We start from the raw sequence: 25926 nt of genomic DNA on the forward strand, positions 1-25926 counted from the left end.
AGATGTAGCTATCGGTGAGAAAGTTAGGACTGACATGGGATTGCCCTGCATGTATTGAAATTCTAAGTTAAAAAAACCCCTAAATTTAGGTTTTCTGGCTTCCTTGGGAGGGGGTAAGAGTGTTTAGTGAAACTTGATCTGCAATTAATTATTAACCATCAGTGAAAAATGTTAGTGGTATTTCTGATCTTCTGCAGCAGATGCCAAACACAGTTTAACCCAGAACCATCAGCATCTATGGTTTGCTGTTTGTTTTCATAGTCATTATGACTATTTTAATATATTTCTTTGTTTTGCTATTTTCTGGAGCAACTTTTAGCCAAGAGAAAATGTAAGTAAAGCAAATATATAATTTACTGGAATTGTTACTCGTTATCTGCTATTTTAGGTAAATAGATATAGAATTTAAGTAGAGCCAATACAAAAAGCACTGTTTGAATTGATGTGTTTTCACAAGCAAATTTCTTACTAGTGTATGTGGGATTAATGCTGGAAGAAGGACTGTTGTGTCCATAACTGTATTACAAACAGAAGTAAGAAACCTGAAAGAAACATAGTTCCATTGCCCTTTTATTGTTTTATGCTCCATATACAGATACGTCCTTACAGCACCAAAGATCTTCCGCGTTGGGGCATCGGAGAAAGTTGTAGTTCAAGCTTTTGGTTATGAGAAGGAATTTCGAGTCAATATTGCCTTAAAAAGCTTTCCAGATAAGCTTGCAGTTTATTCTTCGGGCCATATTTCTTTAACTGCAGCCAACAACTTCCAAGATGCTGTGACTTTAACAGTAAGGAATTCAGACTTTTCTTGCAGTGATTTTTATTGTCGCATTTAGTTATAAATGTTAAAAAAAAAGAGTATGATGGCAGTTGATGATTTAATAATACTTTACAACAGCAGGATAATTGATGTTCAGATACTCTTCTCAGTATAAAAAAACGCAGGAAAAAATACCTGAATAATGTTTTAATGTTCTTTAAAAATCTTCATTTCCTCTCCCTCAGCTTCAACCAACAGATTTACCAAGGACAGACGATTCAGTCAAGTATGTGTATTTGGAAGCGGTTTCTCCACATTTTACAAGATTAAAGAAAATCCCCATTTCCTATGAGAATGGGTTTCTTTTTATTCATACAGACAAACCAATTTATACCCCCGATCAGTCAGGTAAGTAATGCTTATTTGTCTTGGCTGCTATTTAATTTTTAAAGTCTGTTGACTTTGCCAAGGAATTAGGATTTAAATGTCCTTTAAGCTGTTAATTACTTTGTATTGCCATCAGCTCATACTTAATTTTTTTACTATTTGATCACACTGCAGAAATTAATCCCTTATGTCCCAGTATCCTCTTAGTCCCTGCCCCCTCGATACCTCACCTATGGCACAAAGCATGAATGATTTTCCTGGGAATATGTTAAAAATATCTGTGAAGAAACGGTCACCGAATCATTGGTTTCATGTAGGTTGAGCTCTTTTCCTACAAAAGTGATATTCTAGGACTGTGATGGTATAAAATTAATTTGCACTTTGATTATTGAACGTAAAGTGTGATGGTGCAGGGTTGCTCTCATGAATAAAAGCTCTTTGGGCATCACGCTGATAAAAGGTTAAAAGCATTCTATAAATACTAAAAGCCTGCAAAATCAGGATAAAAAGGATAAAATGGTTGGGGTTTGGTGGTTTTTTTTTTTCCCCTTTAAAAAAAATGCCTGTAATAGTATGTAATAATTCTTACAGTGAAAGTCAGGGTTTACTCTTTGAATGAAGAACTGCGGCCAGCTCAGCGAGAAACTGTCCTAACTTTCGTGGTAAGTTGTAACTGAGTTTAACATTAATATCCACAAAACCAGTCAATGTAGTTCAATGATAAATCGGTGTTGCAATCATGTTTAATAAAACTGTTAGATGTTTTTGCAGGTAGCCAGACATATCTTAAAAGATCTAAAAATGACTTGGCACAGTTGGGTAGAAGTTAAAAATAGGGATAGAAGGAAAAAAATTTTAGTTATCTTTAATATCTGTGGAAAGGACTTTTGAGGGAATTTTAATAATATGTGATTTTCATACTGTTTATTTCATTTAGGATATATGAATAATTGGTATCTACTATCCTCTGGCTTTAGCCTTTAACAATAGGCTTGTTATTGGGGTAACCTTTTAGCAATTTTAAGCTTTGTGTAGAAACAGCTTTTAATTGTTGGAACTACAACAGAATCAGAGTTTTGGTGTGAGTTTTTTTTCTAAAATTGTTTGGTTTCGTGTAATGGGAAAAACTCTTAGAAAAATATGCTATGGCCAGGCTCCCACTGAAATCACAAAATTAAGATTTTTTTGTTCTTTCCCTTTTGATAAGAATGATCTCTAACTGCTGATTCCTTCCCTGATTCTTTCCTGTTGTAATTTACAGGATCCTGAAGGAGTAAATGTGGATATTCTGGAAGAAGAAGATTTTACTGGAATAGTTTCGTTTCCTGAATTCAAGATTCCTCCTAATCCTAAGTAGATTTATCTAATCCTTTTTGATAATTATTGACCTAATGCTACCTTTTCTTAAAGGCTGTCAGAGTCTCTTTTGCTTGATATACAGTGTGTGCGTGGCTTGAAACTTGGAGGCTTCTGACGATTCACATAGTGTGTAACCATGGTGTAAATAAGGAGCTTATGACCAAATATTCTCCTTTTCGGTTGTCTTCCAAACTAACATTTGTCTCCTAAAGACAAGTAGGAAGCTGATTTTCAGTGTAACAAGAGAAAGTGAGGAGATGCAATAAATGAAAATACCACTGGTAAAACTGAAATTAAAGAACAGTTAGTAGTTCATTTGTCGTGCTTGATTAAAAAGGAAGACTAATAAAAAATAAAGCTTTCTGCTATAGAGGTAGAAGTAGTGTCAAAGATTTATTGATTTCAAGGAGGGGAAACTTTCATATTTCATACATGCATGCATACAAATCACCAGCATTTTTCCAGTAACAGCAGCATACGAAATAAATCTCTTCAGTTCTCCTTTTAGCCTTGAGAGGGTGCTGAAGATTCTCTGAGTTGGCAGCAGGATGCTGGCAGGTGCTTGAAACAATGATTTTTGACTGATTTATTTTCATTAGGAAACTAGCAATCATTTCAGTCTAAGTGAAAATTACTTTTGTGTCCTTGAAACTGTGTATCCATTCACAGCAGCCTTGCACAATTCTTATCTTGGTGCTATACAGCCAGAAGACTGTAGGAACTGATTTCCTATAAGTTATGTAAATTGTAGTTGTGCCTCAGTGTTCTTGTCAGAGAAGGACCCTGACAGAAGCCTCCCTGAGTCCTTGGAGCATTTTCATAGCATAAATAATGATGTATTATTTTCCAATTTATTTTACTGCTTTAAAATAACTTTCAAATAGTGATTAAAATGTCAAAGCAGAATTTTTTCAAAGCAGGCATTGAACACGTGAATATTTGGTGCAAAATTTTTCCCCCTAATTATTGCGGTGAAATATTGTGAAGTAACAATGTTAATTTTTTGTCTTTGAGCTTAATTTTCATCTTAAAAATGATTATTGCCACTTTGTAGGTATGGAATTTGGAAGATTGAAGCCAAATATAAGAAGAACTTCATAACCTCAGCTGTTGCAAAATTTGAAGTTAAGGAATATGGTAAGAAGTGGCCTTACCGTGAGCCTTCATTTTTGTTTTATGAAATCTGTTGGCAACTATAGAACACAGGGGAGGAAAATGCAGAAAATTCTGAAGTAACACTGACCTGCTTACATACAGCGTTCAAACTAGTCAGTCACGTCAGTGTAAGTCATGCCTCTAAATAAAGCTGATCTTTGTCATGTTGGGCGATCTTGGCATGGTTGCACTGGTGCAAGATGTGGAGCCAGGGCAAATGCAGATACCTTAGAGCTTTTTAACTCGTGCTTCATTGAGGACAAGCTGACAGCTCTATTTTGGGGCTGTAATATTCAAATAATTTGAAACTGAAATGGCTCTTCGATGGCTAAAGAGGTGTCTTTCTGAGTACCTGTGGCTTAATGTATGAAAACTCGTGTGAGTGACTTTCTTTTCTACTCAATTTTCAGCAATGCCAAGCTTTTCCATCATCATAGAGCCAGAAAGTAACTTTATTAGTTCTGATAAATTTGAGAACTTCAGGATTGTTGTGAAAGCGAGGTAAGGAAACTTGGCTCTGATTTCTTAATACGTGTGTGTATCTTATTTTTTTTACCTGAAGAACGCATCTCCAATGTGCAGAAGTTTCTTCTTCTACTTCCTCAAGAAGCCTTATCACAATCCTTTCTGCTCTGTGAGACCCTTTTAGAATTATTACAAAGTGATTATTTTTCAACAGAAGTATTTAGAGCTACATGGACACTTATTTTCTGTGTCCATCCTAGGAAATTACTCTTCTGCAAAAATGAATGCTTTGTTGCCACTATTAAAGTATTTATGTTGTTTTGTTCTCAGCTATTTCTATAATAAAAAGCTTGCAAGTGCTGATGTTTTTCTTCGTTTTGGAATAATTGAAGAAACTGGAAAAAGAATGATGCCTCATGCAATGCATATAACTAGGGTAAGAGGAAGCAAGCCTACTTTGAATAGATTTCATATGCTTAGTTCAGGGCTGATCCAATTCTGCTGAAGTTTCCCCATTAAATTTGATAGGGATGAGTGCCCATTCCTAATTTGCATCGACAGCTATTCTACTTTTCTATCTTACCCTATCATCAGGGTCATAGCGATACACTTCAAAATGAAACTTGGAGGCAGCATCAGAGATGGAATGTAATTTCAGTCTGGTTCAATTACTCACTCGAGCAAACTTTGTGGTTGAATTGTCTCTGAAATCACTTTTATGCTGTCTTTTACTGAATAAATGAAAGAAATAAAATACAGGATGGATCTAGTGACAACAAATCACAAAGGGAGACAAACAGATGAAAATTATATGGATGTATTGTGGGGAGCCTGTTCTTTGCTGATTAATTCCTCCCTCGTTTAGGCGGGCCTTTTTGATTTAGTCATTGAGGAATGATAAAAGGCATTGTCTTTCCTCCTTTTGTGAAGATTTATTTGTTACTGCTGCCTCCTATTGGGCCTGCATGCAGACTTTGCAATATGTACCACAAGCCAATTAATTATCGATAATGTTAGGGATTAAAGAATCCTTCATTAAAACATTACCTTTAAGTTCCTCTGGACACAGACAGTGAACAGAAACAGGTTGAACTTAGCGTTTGCACATAGTGTATCTATATCTTATTTTTAAATTATTAAGTAATGATTTATATTTTATTTCCAGATTGAAAATGGAGTTGCTGAGGTCAATTTTAACAGTAAGGAAGCAGTGAGTTTTATAGGGTTTCAAAGCCTAGAAGAATTGGATGGGTTGTACTTATATATTGTGGCGTCGGTGTTGGAGTCTTCGGGTAAGTTGCCTTTTTTAATAATTTTGTTTTACTGTATCTGCAACTCTAAACAGAACTAAAGAATGAACTTAAATGAATAACTTTCCTAGAGTCATGCTTTCTTTAGTATTCAGAAATCATTCTTCCAAAAACTTTAAAGAACAGCCTATCTGCCGCCCTAAAAATGTTTAGAGTTTAAGCTTTTTGAAGAAAATGTTTTTAATTGGCTGTTTTCACAGCAGCACTTGGAGCTGACTCTTTAGATGTGTGGACATCACTCTAGCAGACACTGTGTTGCCTTTTGGTGGCAAGTGGTGAAAACACGGGCTCTAGGATGTGATTACTAAACAGTCATAATATTTTGCTAGGTGGCCTCAGTGGTGAAGCAGAATTTGCCGGAGTCAGATTTGCTGTATCTCCATACAAATTGAGTTTGATTGCTACTCCGCTCTTTGTGAAGCCTGGACTCCCATTCTTCATTAAGGTTCGTTAACATAAACAGTACTGCTTACAAGCTTAGCAGCTTGACAATTTCCTCTCGAGAGATGTCACTATGCATATGAGAAATGTTATCTATCTGTTCTGGGCAACAGGTGCAGGTGAAAGACACAGGAGATCGCTTTGTTGGAAACGTCCCTGTAATGGTCACCGCAAAATCAATTAGTGAGCAAATGGATGAGACCGAGTTGATATCAGAGGGTTTGGAATCTGGGAGAAGAAAAACAAGCTTGAATGACGGAACTGCTTTGTTTGTTGTTAATATCCCATCTGACAGCAATATGTTGGAGTTTCAAGTGAGTAAAATGTTTCCATTAATTTATTTCTTAGAGGGTTGAATTCTGTACTTTTGTGAATGTGCAACACTGGAGAAATTTTACTCTCAAAAGTTAATAGTTTATAAACTTAGAGACTGTTACAAATAATCAATTATAAAATGTAAATGCTATAATGAAACATTACTTCTCTTAAATTCCATGTTCTGAAACAAAATATCCTAATTTTTCACATTTATTTCATAATAATTAATAAACAAATGTCTAAATGAATTGTGTGAAAACAAATCTCAGAGTGCTTTCCTCACCATGTAGGGAGGCATATCATTCACTTTTCTTCTCTGTTTATGCGTGTGCCTCCTTCTACACTACCATTTTATATTAGACTTTATATTTGAAGATCTTTTTATTAAAACATGAAAGTCTTGAGTTGGCTTTTATTTTTTTTTTAATCTCTCTGAATAATATGTTACAAAATGCTTTTCGTATTGTAGTTATTTCTTTTAAGTATAATTCTATACTTAAAGTATTCCAAAGTCAGGACACACAGAATTTGGTTCCTTCTTAATAAAATGTCTGATTATTTTTTTAATAATCTTTTCAGGTAAAAACTGCAGATCCACACCTTTCAGATGAAAATCAAGCAAGTAAAACCTATGAAGCAAAAGCTTATTCATCACGAAGTCAGAGTTATCTCTATATTGACTGGGCTTCAAACCATAAAATACTGGAAGTAGGGGATTTCATAAATATGAATGTATACCCACATAGTCAGTATATTGATAAAATAGATCACTACAGCTATTTGGTAAGTAACAGGTGTTTGCAAGTAAAATACTGAATTGTGATTTAATACATGGTCCTGGATGTAAAACCTCAGCAATCAAGAACGATCCTCAGCACAGAATGCACGCAGCTCAAACAATTGCTCTTTCCGTGTACAATCTTACAGTAAAATTAGTTAACAGTCTCGTGTTTAAGTTTGTTGATTTGAATGCTCATTTGACACACTGGGATTAAGAACAAGTGGTGCGAGTCTCAAAAGCTATTTCAGGAGTTGAAATAGAGATGAAAAGAAAGATGCGTAGAGACAAAAAGAAAGATGGGCAGAGACAGGACTTCTTTTTAGGGGATGAGGGAGACCCACGGGCTCCAAATGCATGTTTGTGTGTGTTGGATTGTGTCTATAATAAATGCAAGTAACTATTCCATATAAGAAATGTATTCAATATAAACTATAACTTCTTTTTTCTCCATCATTTTTCTGTTCTAGCTCCTGTCAAAAGGGAAGATCGTAAGCTTTGGAACTCAGCAGAGAATTAAGGATTTGGAGTATGAACATCTGACTTTTGAGATAACCCAAGAAATGGTTCCTTCAGCACGGCTTATTGTTTACTACATAGTCATGGGAGAAGGAACTGCTGAATTAGTAGCTGATTCAGTGTGGCTGAATGTGGAACAGAAGTGTGGGAATAGTCTTGATGTGAGTAGCAAAATAAGCACTACAATTTGTGGGTGTGCATTCATTTTATGGTCTGATTTTTAACTTGGAATTACACAAGTTATTTAACATTTCCTCGACTTAAATTGTCTGCCTTCAGATGCATTTGTTTTGGAACAGTGTGCTTTTAGAAGTTACCAATAATTCTTTTCAATTTATAGATTAAGCTGCAATCAAGCAAAGAGATACTGAGTCCAGCAGAAGTTGTATCACTTCACATGAAAACACAATTCGCTTCCTCTGTTGCTTTGTCATCTACTGACAAGGCAGTTTATGGAGTCGCAGGAAGAGGAAAGAGAGCAATGGAAAAAGTTAAGTAGTAGCAACAAAAGACAATGAAATTGCTATTTGTTTCATGTTCATATTCAGCTAGCTGTTTGTGTCATGCCTTCAGTAAGCTTGAAAATAAGAAGAGAAATTAAATCCAGAATGAAAGGTGCTAGTTTAAATCTGACAGTTCAAAATTATAAAAAGAATTCTTTTACAATATTTTGATTGCCACTAAAAGGGAAGTTGTGGTTTTAAAGGCAGATCTGAACTGTCTCATCAGAACCCTTCAGACTTGGCCAAAAGTAACTTTCAGCATTAGAGGGCTCCTTGGTCAGAGAAGCAGGTAGGCCGCGTTCTCCTCCTCAGTTCTTCTTTTGTTAGCTGCTGCTGTGTTTTTTTCCTCAGATGATGCTGCATTTGGAGAAGAGTGACCTTGGCTGTGGTGCTGGAGGAGGACGGAACAACGTTGATGTGTTCCGAATGGCTGGGCTTACGTTTTTAACTAATGCGAATGCTGATGACTCCAGTGAAGGTGGTATATTCCTTTGTTTTAAGCATGAAATCATGCACTTCCCTTTCTGAAGTACTCTGTGACTTTCAGTTTATTATGTTAGAACTGAATTAAATTAATAGGGAATGTATACACTGGTTTTCGAGGGAGGAAGATGTTACGATTTGTGGATCAGTTACTGTAATTGAAATAAAAGTACTTTTATGTAATTAAAATAGTAAACAAAGTCTCACAATTTTGGAAAGTGATTTTATGGAATTATTTCTAAGTGGGCTACTTTATTACATAAAAAAGGTCATGTGTAAATACTTACTTATTTATTTTTGAACAGGTGAAACGTGCAATGAACTTTTAAGAACCAAACGGTCCGACTTCAGGGAGCGAATACTCAAACAAGGTGTTAAACCAATATTTTTAAAGTATATAATTATGAAAAAATCACATCCATTAGAAATTAAGAATCTGAGTGTTGGCTTACTGCTGTGCTGGAGAGAGTCTGGCAATGGAAGATGACTTATAGACAACCCCATTTATTAGGTCTCTGAGCCATATACTGAATTTGAAGTCAGCAAGATTTAAATAGACATTAAAAATAGAGCCTGTGTTTAAGTTACTGTCTTTTTCTGAAGAGAAATAGCCTGAAAACTTACAGTACCATACAACACTCTTTCTGAGTGACCACCTGCCAGCGACCAGGCCTGTCAGGAGAACCTTTGATTATTAAAATGGAATTCAACTCCCCTTAGCTATTTTATATTTTTAATTGAGAATAGTAGTGATGAACTGCGTGCCACTGGCTTTTGAAAAACAACAAGTTTTTGTTCATCTTCAGATCTGTACCTTGAAATTCTATAGAAGCTTTAAAAATATGTTCAGTATAACAAGTTAAGATACATTTTGGAAACAAAAACTGCTTCTTAAGCAAGGGAATTACTTTATTATTCTTTCAGTATCCAAATATGAACCTGAAGTTCGACAGTGCTGCATGGATGGGGTGAAAGCATATCCAGTCAGTGAGACTTGCAGTGATCGTGCTCAGCGCGTTCGGAGGAAGCAAAGGTGCATTTCTGCATTCAGAGATTGCTGTGAATTTGCAAACAGGCTGCGGGAGGAAGAGCCCAACAAGCTTCTAATATTGGCGAGAATGCGTAAGTATGCAAGAGTTTTGACTCTTCTGTTGCAAGGTGAAACACTTCCAGCAGAATATGGGTAAATATTAAGCATTTAATATATTAAATGCTAAATTTTATCCTTTCCCCGGGCCCAAAGCAGCCAATGGGTAATGTCTCGGGGAAGATCAGCAAGAATGTGAAATTACTTGTCTCTCATTCACTCCCTATAATTGCGTGGTAACAAGTTAATCTGTCTGGACAGGTATTCACATGTGTAAATAGCTGAGGTGGCATTAACACAGATTGAAGGTATTCAGATACCTTTTTACTTGTATGAGATCTGTCCTGGGGCAAGTAAGCAGAATACAGTATCACAACAGAAAAAGGTAATGATTTTGAAGCCTCTGTTTGAAGGCTGTTGGCAGGTGGTTTGTGGTTTGTTTTTTAAACTTGATTTATTTGTCTTCTTCAGATTTTGAGACTTTCTTGGAACTGGATGAGGCAGAAGTTCGCAGCTACTTCCCTGAAAGCTGGTTGTGGGAAGTTCACCAAGTTTCTCCAAGGTACTACTTTTCTCAAATCAGTTACCAACAGTTGACCAAGTCGTGCTTTTGTAGAAAGTAAATGCTGACATTGAGGTAAGGTGGATAGCCTTAGTTGTACCCATGCTAAAATGCGGCCTTACACAAATTAACTATTCCTACTGTGTTTTCCTCCTTGCAGGATATGTTTTCTGGTGCCCAGATTGCTGAGTCACTTTTCCTTTCACTTTCCACCTTGCTAAACATAAGCTTCGGTGAAGTCTGCTAAACCCATTTTATTTAGAGATCCAGTCCTGTTTTCTGAGTATGCTCTTATCTCTTGTATTCCCTCTCTTAGATACAGGAGTTGCTCTGGGCACGTACTGTCTTTGTGCTAATTAGCTGTTGGTGTTAACAGATGGCTGTTGATAACGTATAAATGTACTAACACTTCTAAACACAGGTCAAAGACACTGTCTGTCACCTTGCCTGATTCGCTGACTACCTGGGAAATACAAGGTGTTGGCATTTCTGATAAAGGTAGGTACTGCAACCTGATTAGATTGTAGCTAGAGCTTCTCTGTTTGCATTTTGCAGAACTTCTCACTGTAGTTGACACACATATTCTAAAATGTTCATTTTCTGATTGATAAACAGGAAAAGAAACCATCTAAATATATATTTTAGGGAAAGGAAATTCCTTTTCTTGTTATAAGTGTAAGTGGGTGGGAAAGCAAAGTTCTGCCTAGCCTGCCTTGTGTTTGGCAGTGGCCTGTGATAAATGACTAAGGAATACAAGAAGAAGTAGTCAGTAGAAGTGTGCCTCTTCCCTGGCACAACTTTACAGCATTCTACTGTCAGGGATTTGAGGAGAGGAAGAAACAAGTTTTCCAATAGATATAGTAGTTTGAACTGAAAATCTCCTCCTCGCTTTGGGAAGAAGGAGAAGCGGCCCAAAGGACTGGTATAACAGCAGGTGTGTGTGAAGTGTGGGAGATGGCAACTTGGAATAAGAGCCTGGTCCCTTTTTAAAAAAGCTTTGACAAGTCAAAGTACAGACTGAAAAATGATAAGTCGTCAGTAAAGGTGGTGAGTATTTGAAGACTTTGTCAAACTTGCTCATCAGAGGATGGGTAAGACAGCCTGCTCTAATGCTTTTGATTTTTTTAAGGTATCTGTGTTGCTGCCCCATTGGAAGTGCAAGTTGTAAAAGATATCTTCCTGAGCATTTATGTTCCTTATTCTGTGGTGCGAGGAGAACAAATTGAATTAAAAGGATCAGTTTATAACCATAAAGCTTCTGCAATTAAGGTAATTTGTGGTCTTGGTGAGTTCTATGGAAAGATTAATATAATAAACTAAATTACGTTTCCGCTTTGGGTAATGAGTATAAACAGATCCTTGGATCAGACTTCTGTTCTGCAGGTAGTGTTATGTATAATCTACATTACGATGCGACAACGGAATCTAGTCATCAATCCTTCCATTTCCAGCCATTCCACTGATGACAACACTGTCACACGCTTGCCTGGCAACTTTCCCTCATGAAAGTTGAAATACAATTTTTTTTTATTCCGATTGTTTGGACACTGTCAAAAAGTGATGGGACTTTCTGAGTGACCCCCTCCTGAGCTCACAGATTACATGTTCTGGGGATTTAATAGAAAAGGACTTTATTAAGGCAAAGCATTCAAACAGAAGTGCGAAAGTATTGAAAAAATGTGAGTAAAGTATGCCAAAGTCAGCGTGTGAAGCCTAGGGTAGTGGTTCCCTGGTGTTGCACATTTATCGGTGTGTTTCTAGTGCAAGTAATAGTGTTTTCAAAGTTAGTAACGCTTGCTCATTGTAAACAGAAAAGTAGTATTGCTCATTAGAGGATTTCAGTAGCTTTAATATTTCTCTGGTGTTGTACTTGTCGTGAAAGATTTTAAACATTTCACTTCTAACTTTTCAGTTCTGTGTTAAAATAGCAGTTGGAAATGGAATCTGTTCTTTTGGAGACTCTGCCGTCACTGGATCGAGGATAGGCAGTTGTAATTTTAAGAATCTAGCTGCTGCTTCTTCATTACCAGTTACATTCAGAATACTTCCTTTGGAATTAGGTCTTCACACTATCAACTTTACACTGCTGACAGCCCGGAACAGTGAAACTGTAGTTAAAACATTACGCGTAATGGTAAGGAAAAAGTTAAAATAGTTGTAGTGGTTTTGAATTTCATATTGATTCTGTTACAAGAAATACAAATATTTTCATCAATATATAAATATTGCTTTATTTTAGTATTATCAGAATCTGAAATATCACAGGGGTATCATAAAATTCATAGAGGTATGTGCATGACTGACTATTTGAGGATGCATGTTCTTAAACCTTGCATACAAGAATTCTTGGAAAGATCGTGTATGATACATAGATTGTAGCTTAGTGAGTTAGCAGAATAAGTTACTTGGTTTGGGTTTTCAGCTGCTTAAGCTTGCTTCATTGAAAGACACTTTTCTGTAATTTTATACTTTCCTAAATGTTTTAAAAACCCTTTTATTAAATTTCCTCCAGGAGTCTGGGAGATACACACATTTAAGCCAGGGGTCTAGAACAGATGTAGAACAGTTTTGTAAAACTCAGCTACAAAGAAGGATATAGAAGATAAAAATACTATGGTTTTCAACTTCTTCAGCTAATATGTTTGAATAAGCAAAAGTGGTTTCATTTTCTACTTCTTTCCTCTTAATGGTTTCAGCCAGAAGGAATTAAGAAAGAAGTTCACACAGGTTTCACTTTGGATCCACAGGGTGTTTATGGTAAGAGGATAGATCATCTATGTTGTTACTTTCTTTCTTCAGAGTCTTGATTCGCGATGATCAAGTTTTCTGTACTGTGAAAAAACTGGCATTTCTCTTTCCTGAAATATTCTTCATATGTCCCTTCCAGGGATTTCTTGTCCTTCCATTGTCTAGCAAATCCATCCTAAAATAGCTAGGCATTCAAAGAAATACTCCGATTCATTTCTTTATGGAACCTTTGAAATACTCCGATTCATTTCTTTACGGAACCTTTATGTGTATCGTCTGCAATGGTGTAATACCAAGCTTCTCTAGTGAGCTTGGAAACCAGTTGGCAGAAGTAGTAAGAATCTACTCATGAAAACAGAGCATGTTCTATTTTAAACAGAGGTGGCTCTCCAACCACAAAGTTTAGGTGCAGGTCAGATTTTTTCTTAACAATAAAGGCAAAAGAAAGGTTAAAGCGTTTGCACCAGTTCTTTTTCAACAATTGATTCTGTTTGCGTGTGCATCTGGGCATATTTCTAGTTTTCACATTATCATAAGTATTCTTGTTGCTGACTTCTCAGTTGTAACCTTTAAATGTGGCTGTTACATCTGAATTATCTACTGCTTTAGATTGTGCGGTATGATTTATATATATGTTTTCAATTTTAGGCTCAATCAAGAGACGGCAAGAATTTAGATATAAAATCCCACCGAATCTGGTCCCTAAAACAAAAATTGATAGAAGTGTAAGTGTAAAAGGTAAATTGAATTGAGACTTTCAGTTTACTGCATGTATACTTTCTGTACATCTGTCAATTTTCTCCTCTATTCTTTTTTTCTAAATTTCTCTGAATTTATTCCTAAGTTTTTCTTCTTTTGAGAAAAGCAGATCACCTCTTTGTGTAGAATTTTAAGTACTTCATATAGAATTATTTGTTATAACTGATCAGCCAGATTCTGCCCTTGGATTCACTTCCATGACCTCTCATTGAAATAACTCTTGTTTTTTCCCTTTCCGCAGGACATCTTATGGGTGAAGTGATTGCCACAGTCCTCAGTCCTGGTGGTCTTAGCAGTCTTACTAATCTGCCGAAAGGCAGTGCAGAGGCAGAGTTGATGAGTATCGCCCCAGTGTTTTATGTGTTTCACTACTTAGAAGAGTCAAATAACTGGCATTTACTGGGTCCCGAAACATTAACTTCAAGGACTCAAATGAGGAGGAAGATGAAAGAAGGTAGAAAACTATAGCTACTTCTCCTGCTTCAGAGTTGTAGACATACATAAACTTTGTGAATGAGAAAGATCACGTGTCTGAGTGAGCAAACAACATCTTAATATAAATCTCTTTTCATAACTTCTTTTCTGCCGTATATATCCCTTAGGAATTGTAAGCATCTTGTCATTCAGAAATTCTGACTTCTCATACAGCATGTGGAAGAACGGGCAAGCCAGCACGTGGTGAGTTGGAAAGGGCTTGTTTCCTTTCTTTGATTCCATAGCACAACTCATTTTCAACAGGTGATTCTTTTCTAGTCTGTGTGAGAGGAGTGAGCCTGATGGTAGATACAAATGGTGCTTACGAGTTTGAATATTGTATTTTGATTACTAGTTTTACTTGCTGAATCTTTTAGCCATGTCTACAGATCACATTGGGCCTATAGGAGTAGGCATCCCTGAAGTAATTTGTAGGGTTTTGTTCAGTTCTGAAGCTTCTTCTTTGGGCGTGGAATTCTACAAAAGGGCTGTGTAGGCCTTGGGTTCCCTGTGGAATCGTAAGCTCAGGAAAAGGTTACACCCCAGCTTCAAAGAAGGAAAGCTAAGTACAGGGATGTGAGCAAGGGCAAAATAGTCCTTCCTATTGTTTACGTAAATTTAAAGGCTATCAAAGAGGAGCATTAGTACAATTTATGGAGAACAGAATCTGCTGTTGCTCTTTGGGCCAAATACATAGTCAGTGTCTTGACTTTCACAAGAGCAAATGCAGCTGGCTTAGAGAAGGAAGGAATAAGATGCTTCAAAAGCATCTTCCTTAAATTTTGTGCGTAAGAAACAGTAATCTTTTAGGGGTGTGATGAGTTCATGTCCTGAAACATGGAATCTGATCCTGGTTTAAATTGAGTAATCACTGCCCATTTGTTAGGTAGTATTCAAAATTAATCTGCACTATTTCTTTGAACTGTGGGAATTTGTAGCAGACCTCAGTCATAAATAGTGTAAATTTGTCTGGCCTCCAGCAACTTACGTGCTTATCAAAATAAATGTGATCTGTTCGATTCCCTTGGCAGGCTGACGGCTTTTGCTTTAAGGATTCTCGGCCAAGTTAATCAATACGTAAATCTTGATCAAATTTCTGTCTGTAATTCCCTTCTGTGGTTGGTTGATAACTGCCAAATGCCAGATGGGTCATTCAATGAATTTTCGAACTACCAGCCAGTGAAACTCCAGGTATGAAACCCAAATTTCTTCTGTGCTTATACAGTAAAAGCCGAGGCATTAGGAGGTAATGTGTGTTAGGAATGCAAGATATTTTAAGCGCGTTTCACCATTTCAAGACAACTTGACTAAATTTTCATTTTCCTAAATTAGTTTAAAGAATAGTGCAGTCTTGCAAATCTTTGTGCTTTCCCACTGCAGTGGCTGCTTGCCACTTCTTAATATATAGAAAAGAATTATGTAGGCTGATTGTATTGGCTTGCCAATAACTTTATACAATTTTGTCTTTTTTACAAATAAGCTATGGGCTTCAAAAGAGTAAATGGGTCTTCATCTTAAACCAAACTGATGTTTCTTACTGGAATTTCTATTTGTTTCCTCACCTAAACTGTAAAAAGTTCTATGTATTTAAATTAACTGTTGTTTCTATTTAATTATATTTATGTATTTGGTTTTGTAGGGTACGCTACCTAAAGAGACTAAAGAAAAATCTTTGTATCTCACAGCATTTTGTGTTATTGGAATTGAAAAATCAATTAAAATATGTCCTACTCAGGTAAACAATATTTTTATTTCTACCAGCAGTCGTGTTCTGGGATTCTAATTTATTCCATTTTCTATAACACTTGGTCAAAGAAATTGAGGCTTTTTTCAATTTCAAGGATCGTGATTTATTTGCTTTGTTAGTCTTCATCTTTCAAAATCCGTAAAAGAACACTGATGAACTTCTGGATCACTTTATTATTAGATACATTGTAGAAGATACTATATATGCCTGTATTTGTCTTGATAGATGTTTCTATAAAAGGAAGTCTAATAGATATAAGCTGTAGCTCATTCATCTTTTCAGAAAATCCATGATGCTAAGAATAAAGCAGGAGATTATTTGATGAAAAATGTGCAGTCTGCTCAAAGCCCCTTCACTCTGGCAATAGCTTCATATGCTTTGGCTCTTGTGGATCTGAACCATCACTCTGCACAGTCGGCGTTCTCAGCACTGAAGAAGGAAGCACATGTCATAGGTATTATTAGGTGGAGCCTGTACTGTAGTCGGCTCTCGGGTAGGCTGTTCTTTTAGTACTTACAAACTTTCTACTGTGATGGCACTACTTGGAGTCTGAATTTCAGTGATGTTTGAGTGGATTTTTAGTCTTGTGAGGCCTTGTATTTTTTTCTGGATTGAATCCTGCTCTCAGCTTTCCAACAGTGTGATTTCATTAATCATTTCCAAGCATCTGTCACTCCCTATTGTATCACATCCTATCTATAGGCTTTCCTTTAATGCAGGTGTCCACAGTGGATTCTATTTGTCTGCCTGGTCATCCTAATAATGTGTCCACTCTCTTCCTTGGGTGGAATTTTTTCCAGTAGCTGCCACTGCCCTCACTTCTGTTGCAGTTTTCTTCTTCATTTCTCATTGGCTGATGAGGGATTTTGTGGTCTCTTGTGAATGCTGTTTGGTTTTAGTGTGTTTGTCACAGGCAAGGGACTTGGACTGTTCTCTGCCAAGTAACGACTTATACTGGAATAAAAAGTCTTTGTCCTGTCTGTTGAAATGGGCTTTAAAAATAAAACAGATGCCAAATTTAAAGTCTGTATTCTATTTATCTGGCCACTCCATCGCTGTTCAGAACCAGCAATATTCAGATAGACATCAGATGCTTCACATAGAGTCTGTTTATCACCAGTTGCCAGTATAAACATCAGACTTACTGGTGTAAGAGGAGTTTAATTTTCATCCTTTCTTAAACATAGAGTGAATCTCTTTCCTCCTTGACCTGAGTAGACAATAGTTCACCTCGTGTAGCCTGGAAAGAGCTGTTGCTACATTTCAGTTGCAAACCTTCCTTTCATACTTTCTCAGGCGACCCTCCTATTTATCGGTTTTGGAAAGATACTTTCAAAGCACTGGACCAACACACTCCCAGCTCCGTGACTGCACAAATGGTTGAAACTACAGCGTATGCCTTGCTTACTACTTTGCTAAGAGGGGACAAAAACTATGCTAACCCCATCATCAAATGGTTGTCGGAAGGGCAAAGATACGGTGGGGGATTTTATTCAACTCAGGTGAGCGAGCTTTTAAATATTTTATTCTCATTCTTCGAACACTAGAATCTGAGATGTCTTAAGAGGCTAATAACGTTAGACCCCAGGGACAAGTTCAACATCCTGTGCATGGGATTGTTATCAAAAGGCTCTATTGCCATATTATTTTTCTCTGGGAAATACAACTTCTTTTCATGAAATCTGTAATAAATAGAAATTTGCCATCTAATTCCACTGACTTCAGATCTGCTGAATGAAAAGATTCAGAGGGGGAAAATAAGTTTTCCAGAGTTTTTTTTTAAAAATGGAATATTTCACTTTCTGACGTGGTGTTTGTTCTTGTTTTCCACAAAAAAATGGAACTCGATGTAAGAAGGTCTTCATTTTTTCAGTGTAAGAACTGTGTTGGTATGAACTGATAAACTACAAGCCAGGTGAAAGTCCCCAGATTTCTAATGCACTATCGGCTATTCATACTGTGTCGAATACTCCAATTCATGCAACCTCTCTTTTTTAAAATCATTAAAACTTCATGAAGAAACTGAGTGCTGCTTCTTTATTGCTGTTTGCTTGCTTCCTTTCTAGCACTTGCATGTATTTCTTTAAATTGCACAATTAATGTCTGAGTTCAGTGTTAAATACACTACCACCTACTGAGACACTGCTGAGCTGTTTAGCTGGTGATAGTTGCCATTGTTTGTAATCGTGTTTAGGTGATGGAAAATAAATTGCTTGTAACACATTGCTTGTAACACATTCCCTGTTCTTTTTAATTTCTGGGATTAATTCTTTATACCTGATTTCTGGCAGGACACGATTAATGCCCTTGAAGCTTTGACTGAATATTCCCTTCTTGTCAAGCGGCTCGATCTGGACATGAGTGTTAAGGTGGCATACAAAAACTCGGGAAATATTAATCTGTTTAAACTGACAGAAGATAATTTCGTAGGAAGAACTATAACAGTGAGTGAATAATATTGGTTTTGAAAAGTGAAAGCAGAATTCTTAGCAACTTATTAAATAATTATTTGAACTTTGAAATTGCTGCTGAAGTAACCTTTCAATAAACTGGCAGCAATTTGGTATAGCAAATGTTTAAGGACTTTGCTTCTCTGCTAGATTTAATGCATTTGAATATTCATTTAAATTTAGCCTCTCTGCATCTTCCTATGAATTATTTTTTGCAGAATCTTTTGTGGCATCAAACCTTAATGTGTACTTAAAACGTAGAAGAGACAAGCTGATGGTCTGACCTGAATTGTTGCTAATAGTGCTGTCTTTATTATTAACTGATAACTTTCTGTTTAACATCAATCCTTTAGGTACCGTTGGATGATGACATATACGTAAGCACTGGCAGTAGCACTGGCATAGCTACTGTAAATGTAAGCATGCAACCCTTTTTTTTTTTTAAACAGAATCTGTGGCTTGTGATTATCAGCTTTGAAAAAGAAGCTGAAATTTCTCATAAGCTGTTCTATTTGTTGCCCTTACCTTTAGACTCAAGTGATGAATGTCATTATGGCTGTATTTTAGATGAAGTACGAACCATTGTGTGATTTATGGCTGATGAGAGAGAAGTTGGGAAGTTTCTTCCTCTTCATTGGAGATTTTCTGTTCCATAAATCTAAATAGATGATCAACTTTGATTTAGTGCTCATCAATTGTTCTGCCTCTGCTTGGGCAGCCAGACTGGGAAGATACAACTTAGTGATCAGTTTTGAGAAATTGCGCAATTAGCTGCTATTCTGATGTTTGCTCTTAGTTAATTAAGCAATGTCATTGAGAAACTTTTTTTTCCTGCAATATTTAAAGAAATAATTTTTGTATGCCGAAGTATTAAGCTGTTTCTGTGATAAATTTTCTTCTAATCTTTCATAGCCTCTTCTAGCATCAAACTTAATAATATCTGAACTGTACATATGCTTGTGAACTGGGATTTATATTCATAATCTCTCAGTTGTTTGGATAATATTTTTAATCTTGTAAATATAACCAACAGGCATGATGTTTTGCTCAATAATTCCCAGTTTCTTTCTGTGCTGATCATTTATTTACTCTGCTTTGCATCCATCAAAACTAATCATGCTGTACAAACTTGCTTGTACTGGTATTATATTCTCCGTATTATGAGTTTTCATACTTCTATGCTCATTTTGAGGATTTTTTTATTGCTTCTATTTTATCTGATTTACTTGCTTGTGTGTAGGTGAAGACGGTGTATAATATGATCGGTACTTCTGAAGAGTCATGTAACTTCGAACTGAAGATTGTTCCAAAGACAGATGATGGTAAAGGGTTAATATGGTGTTAAATATTACTGTTCGGGTCAGTGCAAAGTTGGGACTGAGGGGGGAGAAAAAACCCTTACTTCATTTAACAAAGTGTTTCCTATTAAGAGTGAAACTGTAATAAATCTTGCCATTTCTAAATGCAAAACTGGGTAAGAAATTGCTAGAAGCCTTTTAGCCCTTCTTGAAACCATTGCCTGTCTCTGGATACAATTAATTTGAAATGTATTTGTTAGGTGCCTTTTTACTCATTAGTGGAAGAGCTTTTGCAGTTGAGGAAGTGAGGGATAAACTTGTAGCAGAAGAAAGGAACATGAGGGGCATGGGGGGGTTACAGTGAGTTCTGGAAGGTACTAAGAATTCTTGTCTGCTTACAATAGGCTATATAACCACATTCTGACCTTTTGCCGTGAAGTAGTTTTAATAACAGAAATACACAATAAAGCACACTAAGCATCAAACTCTCATTTCACCTGAACTATTGAAGAGGGATAATGTTACTTGTGTGTGGCTAAACAATGAGTTCCTATAGAAATTGCCACCAAAACAATTTAAAGAATTACCTTTCAGTTATGAAAATGCTTTCTGAGAATGTTGGATTGCTGCTTTGGTAAGTCCTAAAATTACTGATTTGATTCTACTTGATAGGAAAAGTTTACAGAAGAGAAGAAGGTGAGCCACTGGGGCGCTTAGAGGCTTGTGCGAAGTGAGTACAGCTGGTGGGGTTTGGAGTTGGTGGCTTAGTTTTATTTCTTTCTGCAGTAATTTAAACTGATGTTTTGCATTTGAAGTTTTAATTTGGCTAAATGCTGGCTCTAAATGATATAGATTTTCTGACATTCAACACTGCTCCTTGCGAAGGTGGAATTCCCAGCTGATGTGTTAAGGGAATTGGAGCAGTGCGAAGCAAATGCACTGTGGAGCTATGTGTGCATTTTGAAATCAGTCTAACAACGTTTCTGGTCTTTTAGGTTTTTTTACTTGTTTTAATTTTACATTAACTGACATTTAATTTCAATTTCTTATATTTTTAAGACATTGCTGTGGTTTTGTTTGTTAATAATTGCACCTTGTCTTCTGATCTTTTTTTCCCCCATTTCTTCACTTTTACGTGTGTGTAAACAGAATTAGAGCCAAAGGTCATCATCTCTTTAGGAGGGAGTTTTTCTTCAATTTCTATATGGGTTCTCTTGGAACATAGGTATTAAGGAAGGCTTCTTTATGCACGATACTGGCATATATCTGGAATTATTCATCTGGACTCTTTTGTTTTATTGTGGATTTAGTGTAGCCTAAATCCGTAATTTAGTGTAGTTGGTAGAATTTTCCTTAAATTTTTCTGTGATAACATCTGAGGATTTCTTTTTAATTACAGTTATGCTCAACTAATATTTTTAACCTACTGTAGGTACAGGCCGGGTGCAAGAGAGCCGCAGTCGGGGTCTGCTCATGCTGTGATGGACATAGGTTTGGTTAGTGGATTGGAAGCAAATACAGAAGACTTATCTACTGTAAGTATTAGAGAACTTTTTTCTTTTACTGGTTGTTTTTTTGACAGAACTATAATATTTACTGTTCTTCCTCTTTCAGAGTAGTAGTGTAGATGTTCCTGGTGTGGGAAATATTGGGAGTTGGAACTAGATGATCTCTATGGTCCCTTCCAATCCGAACTATTCTATGCATAGTATAATATCCTTATGGCTTCTAAACACTTAAAATACTCATGAGAATAATCTAATTAAGTCTAGATAATAGATTTTTGACAGTGAGAAGCTAGACATCTGGTTAAGGTCTGAAGCCTAGGCTCCCTCCGTTGTTGCAAAAAGGCAAAAGAAGATAGAGCGGTTGTCATCTATGTTAGGGCAGCGTGAATCAGCCCCTGGAGATACTGTATTTGCTAACTTTAAAGGGAGCATTGTTCATATACACACCTAACTACTAGTTGGCTAAAGTTTGTGAATTGAATTGTAGCTGTAGGGCTTGTGTTCACCCAGCTGCTATTGACAAGCATGCAAGTTTTAGTGAAAGTCAACCCGAGTTGTGGGATTTAAACAGGATGCTCTATAGGTAGTTAAGTATTCTTTTAAGGGTAATTAGCTCTTTATTATCTTCATGTAGCGAATAAAAGGTTAATTTCCCTTAAAGAAAACCAAAAGAACAAGTGAGAGTATGAGCACTATAAAGAGGAAAAACTAAAATAAGGGTTTTTTTACATCTCAGAATTGCATTAAAGCTACCAATTACAAAACCTTCAAGATCATCCAAAGCGTTTAACTTGTATAAAAGATTTTTCTCTGTTTTTCTCCCATACAGCTTGCAAGTGGAGTTGATCAGTTGATAGCAGATTATGAGATAAAAGATGGCCATGTTATTCTGCAGATAGACTCGGTATGTTACTTGACTGTAAGCACTATTTTAACTCTTTGGAACTATTGTGTTTCCTTTTATAGCTCCTTATTTTCTGTGTTTTTCAAATAGGTGCCAGCTAATAATTTTCTCTGTGTTGGGTTCCGAATAAGTGAGCTTTTCAAGGTTGGAATGATAAATCCTGCCACATTCACTGTGTATGAATATCATGCACCAGGTATATGTTCCATGTCGTCAAATTGATGTTTGTCTTTTAACTCTCTATTCCTCATTGAAGTCTACAATTTTCCTTCTTCAACAGCTTTTTAATCCTTGCTATTTTACACTTCGGTAGCTTTTGACTCACAAAGTTTCAGTGCTGACTTTGCGGGCTTTGATTTTGCTATATGTATTTATTATTTCTTTTTGGATCTTCTAGATAAAAAGTGCACGATATTTTATAACCCCTACGGAAATGAGAAACTTGTGAAATTGTGTGAAGGGGATGAATGCAAATGCATGGAAGGTAAACTGCTTCCAGAATGTTTTCCCCTTTCCGAAAATGCAGTGTAGCGTTTTGGACAAAACACTAAGCACCAGGGAAAAAGTCCTCCTAAGAGCACAGCTGTTCTCCTCTCCATATTTTACATTTAAGACTTAAAAAAAAATAAAATGCATTGTGGTCATAGGTGTCTGACTGGCTTAAGCTCAGGTGACTGAGGGTGTTATTTCTGTTTCGGTATGCAATCCTGTAATTATAGTATTGCTCAGTTATGCTAGACTATCCCAAACAGATAGAGGTTCATGATGTTTTATTTAAGGACATGCAATGACATTGTCTTAACGCTGACTTTTCTCTTTCTCCGTGTAGCTGAGTGTAGTAAAGTGCATAAGAGACTGGATGGGTCACTAACGGCTGCTGCCAGGAGAGAAGCTGCGTGCCGGGACGATATCGCTTATGGTAATATTTGAGTTGTCAGTACCTATTTCACAGGCTCTGAATGAAACACTTGTCTACTATGGCTGCAAAATATTTTGTTCCAATTAGATCTTTAGTGATTAAAATTCAGTAGGCTTGACAGCAGCATGTGGTGTGTAAAGCAGAGAAGAATAAATGCTGCTTGTACCCTCTCCTGAGTGAAAGTCGCATCACCAGGGTTAGCGCACTGGTCGGCCTGATCTGATGAGTTCTGCTAATAACCACAGGGTTTCTTTCGCTTGCTGCTGTTCTGACGTCACCAAGTGACTCTGGAGTCAGAGGAAGTTGCAGGCCATCAGATGAGAGCACAGGCTGAACTTACTGATGTTTCTTAGCCCTGCAGTGTGTAGCTGGACTGTGAAGGGACAGTGTCTTCTCCATCTGAGCAGCTGTAAGACACATAGCAGAAACAAGGCCTAACAAAAGGTTTTTGTTCTGCAGTTTACAAAGTGAACATCTTATCCCGCAGTGAAGAAGGTTTTTTTGTAAAGTATTCTGCAACTCTTCTGGATCTCTATAAAAGAGGTGAGTGTCCTGTTCTTAATCCATTTAACCATTTATTGAAACTAAAAGCTGTCTGGTTGAGACCACTAAAGCAGCTGACAAAATCCACAGTCAAACCTGGTCATTTCCTGAGAGCAGAGAGCTGCAGCCTGACATATAGCTTTGAATACTTTTGTACCCCAAGAAGAGCAGTCTTTGTATGATGTTTTTAAACAGCTTTTTGGTATTATAGCTGTTGTTAACAAGCCTAAACTGTAGTCAGATAAATGTATTTTACGTGACAATGCAAGGTGAATGTATTCCATAATCAACTACTACAGCTGTGAGCTGTTGTTTAGATCTCATTCATTGCACAGAATGCCCTCCCCTGCAGTCTATATGATGATTGAAGTGGGGTAGAGTGCAAGGATATGCCATGTCTTAACTCTCCTCAGATTCTTGTAGGCCGGGCACATATCTGCTCCTGGGAGAAGGGACTTTAGGACTTTCTTGGACACTCACTGCCTTGCCTGTGGGACAGGCAGCTGCTCATAGATCCTGTGGAACTGAGGCTGATATCCATTCATTTTTCCTCTGGGTTTAAGCACCCAATATGTCCTTATAGTTACTACAATATAAAATGATTGTAACGTGCACGAAGCTAATTTATCATTCAGATTTAATAGAAAAAAACCCTTTTGTGAAAAATAGGTCTGTCAAATATTCCTGTTGTATACCTAGTGGCAGACAGATCACTTGGCTGGGTTGCACTGTAGAACATTTTGCTATTTTCAGTCTAATGTATGAATTGCTGGAAGTTCTCTTTGTGGCATTTTCCACTTCTTGACTTTCTACTTCAGGGCAGGCTTTTGCTCAAAGAAACAATGAAATAACCTTTGTCAAAAAGAAGACCTGTGCAGACGTTGAATTGAGCCCGGGAGAGCAGTATCTGATCATGGGAAAAGAAGCCTTAAAGATAAGCGTTGATTACAGCTTCAAGTAAGTAATTTACCTTCAGAATATGCAGAGATTTAATCCTAGTGTGCTATGAAGTGGTGATTGTTTGTAATAATTTTTATGTAATATATAATTGGTTTCATTTTTTTAAGTACAAGTTAGACTAAGAGTTACACGTTGTGTTTTCAGATATGTACATTTCAAACAGGATTATGAACACAAAGCAGGCAATTTCATATTGTAATTCTTTTTCTGTTCGACATTTTTCTTCCCAAATCTCAGCAGCAACTGATCATTTTCTGTTTCCTTCTTAGATTCCAGTACCCTTTGGACTCCAGCACTTGGATTGAGTGGTGGCCTTCAAATGCAGCATGCACATTTTGTCAGGAGTTTTTAAATACGATGGAAGATTTTGCTGAAGATCTCATCATCAGTGGCTGTTGATTTGCTTGGGGAATTCTAAAATGAAAAATGCAGATAAAATCTTATAAAAAAATAAATCCTCACCTGTTTAATAATTCCCACACTTAACATCCACTTATAGTTAATCTTGAAAAATGGTCTTTGCTTGCATTTCACAGCCATGTTCTTACAATAGTGATGTTTAAAGCGGGATTTTTAAGCTTGGATGGGAGAATGATGCAGAATTCCACAAAGACATTTGAAGTTAAATGAAGTGGATCAACTGTAAAAACAAACACCAAAAGTACTGTCTTGTGCCAGAATAACAGAGGCATTGAAATCTGATGTCCTATTAAAAAGTAACCCTTCATTAAAAAGAAGGAAAAATAAAATTGTTTATCAAATAATTTTGTTGAAACTTTAAATTCCAAATAAATAAAAAAATGTGTATTTGACAAATAGTGAAGTCACACAATAACTTTCCACTCATCTCAAACTTAAGGGGTGTGTTAGTTTACTTAAGAATTTGTTTGCAATCTATTATATATATGAAAGCAATTTGAGCAGTCCTGCTACCTTGTCTTCTTTGCTTATGTTAGATAGAAGAGTGCAAATCGTTCTGCTTCTCTGTCGTTCTGCTTCTCTGTCAGCTTCAAACCACGCCTGTTAGGATGGAAAGAACTTAATGTGTTTCTGCTTTTTAAGAGGTATCTTTTAATTAATATTTGCATTCAGAATACAATAACTGTTTTGTAATGTGCATGTTCACAGGGGTGGCTTTATTTATCTGCAAACTGTTATCAAGAAAATGTGACCTTTCTCTGTGTTTTATATGTCAAAAGTAGAAATGACGCCCTTTGACTTCTGATTCACTCTCTTAATAATATGAGAAAAATCCCCTTATGCTAAAGTCAATGTTGCTTGTCCAAGGTTAAAAGAAGGCAGGGTTAAAACAAGTATTAAAAAGAAAATAGTCATGCTGCTACAATGAAAAAACAAGCATATGATACAGGGGAATCCCACTCTGAGAGAGATTAAACCAAGTGTTTCCCCATGCTGATGGTGTGCTAAGAGTTTCAGGCATTAAACAGTTTGGTAAGTCTGCTTTCCAGACAGTGTTGTTTATTATTTG

General features: G+C 36.6%; 1 protein-coding gene across 1 annotated transcript; it reads left to right on the forward strand.

The window, feature by feature from the left end:
• Positions 1–183: 183 nt before the first annotated feature.
• On the forward strand, positions 184–25253 carry C5 (complement C5). The gene is made up of 41 exons (XM_054084249.1): positions 184–331; positions 596–788; positions 1006–1168; positions 1739–1809; positions 2409–2500; positions 3561–3643; positions 4072–4162; positions 4457–4562; positions 5292–5418; positions 5766–5881; positions 5991–6191; positions 6775–6978; positions 7444–7653; positions 7833–7982; positions 8347–8473; positions 8784–8849; positions 9403–9600; positions 10037–10127; positions 10549–10625; positions 11257–11396; positions 12040–12261; positions 12824–12884; positions 13524–13613; positions 13876–14088; positions 14237–14312; positions 15140–15299; positions 15748–15843; positions 16138–16309; positions 17152–17357; positions 18147–18299; positions 18659–18721; positions 19546–19627; positions 20282–20333; positions 21036–21138; positions 21941–22015; positions 22106–22211; positions 22413–22499; positions 22845–22934; positions 23394–23477; positions 24296–24434; positions 24707–25253. The coding sequence occupies exons 1-41, from the start codon at positions 267–269 to the stop codon at positions 24834–24836; spliced, it is 5031 nt and encodes a 1676-aa protein (XP_053940224.1). The 5' UTR covers positions 184–266; the 3' UTR covers positions 24837–25253.
• The last annotated feature ends 673 nt before the right edge of the window (positions 25254–25926 follow it).

This window comes from Cuculus canorus, chromosome 19 (genome assembly GCF_017976375.1).
Source record: "Cuculus canorus isolate bCucCan1 chromosome 19, bCucCan1.pri, whole genome shotgun sequence".
Taxonomy (NCBI): Eukaryota; Metazoa; Chordata; class Aves; order Cuculiformes; family Cuculidae; genus Cuculus; species Cuculus canorus.

Excerpts from the sequence above, each read along its gene's own strand:
- C5 (XM_054084249.1), top strand. The coding sequence starts at position 267 with ATGACTATTTTAATATATTTCTTTGTTTTGCTATTTTCTGGAGCAACT. Across the intron at positions 5,882-5,990 it reads GACTCCCATTCTTCATTAAG|GTGCAGGTGAAAGACACAGG; the intron begins GTTCGTTAACAT and ends TCTGGGCAACAG. Across the intron at positions 22,500-22,844 it reads TGAATGCAAATGCATGGAAG|CTGAGTGTAGTAAAGTGCAT; the intron begins GTAAACTGCTTC and ends TTCTCCGTGTAG.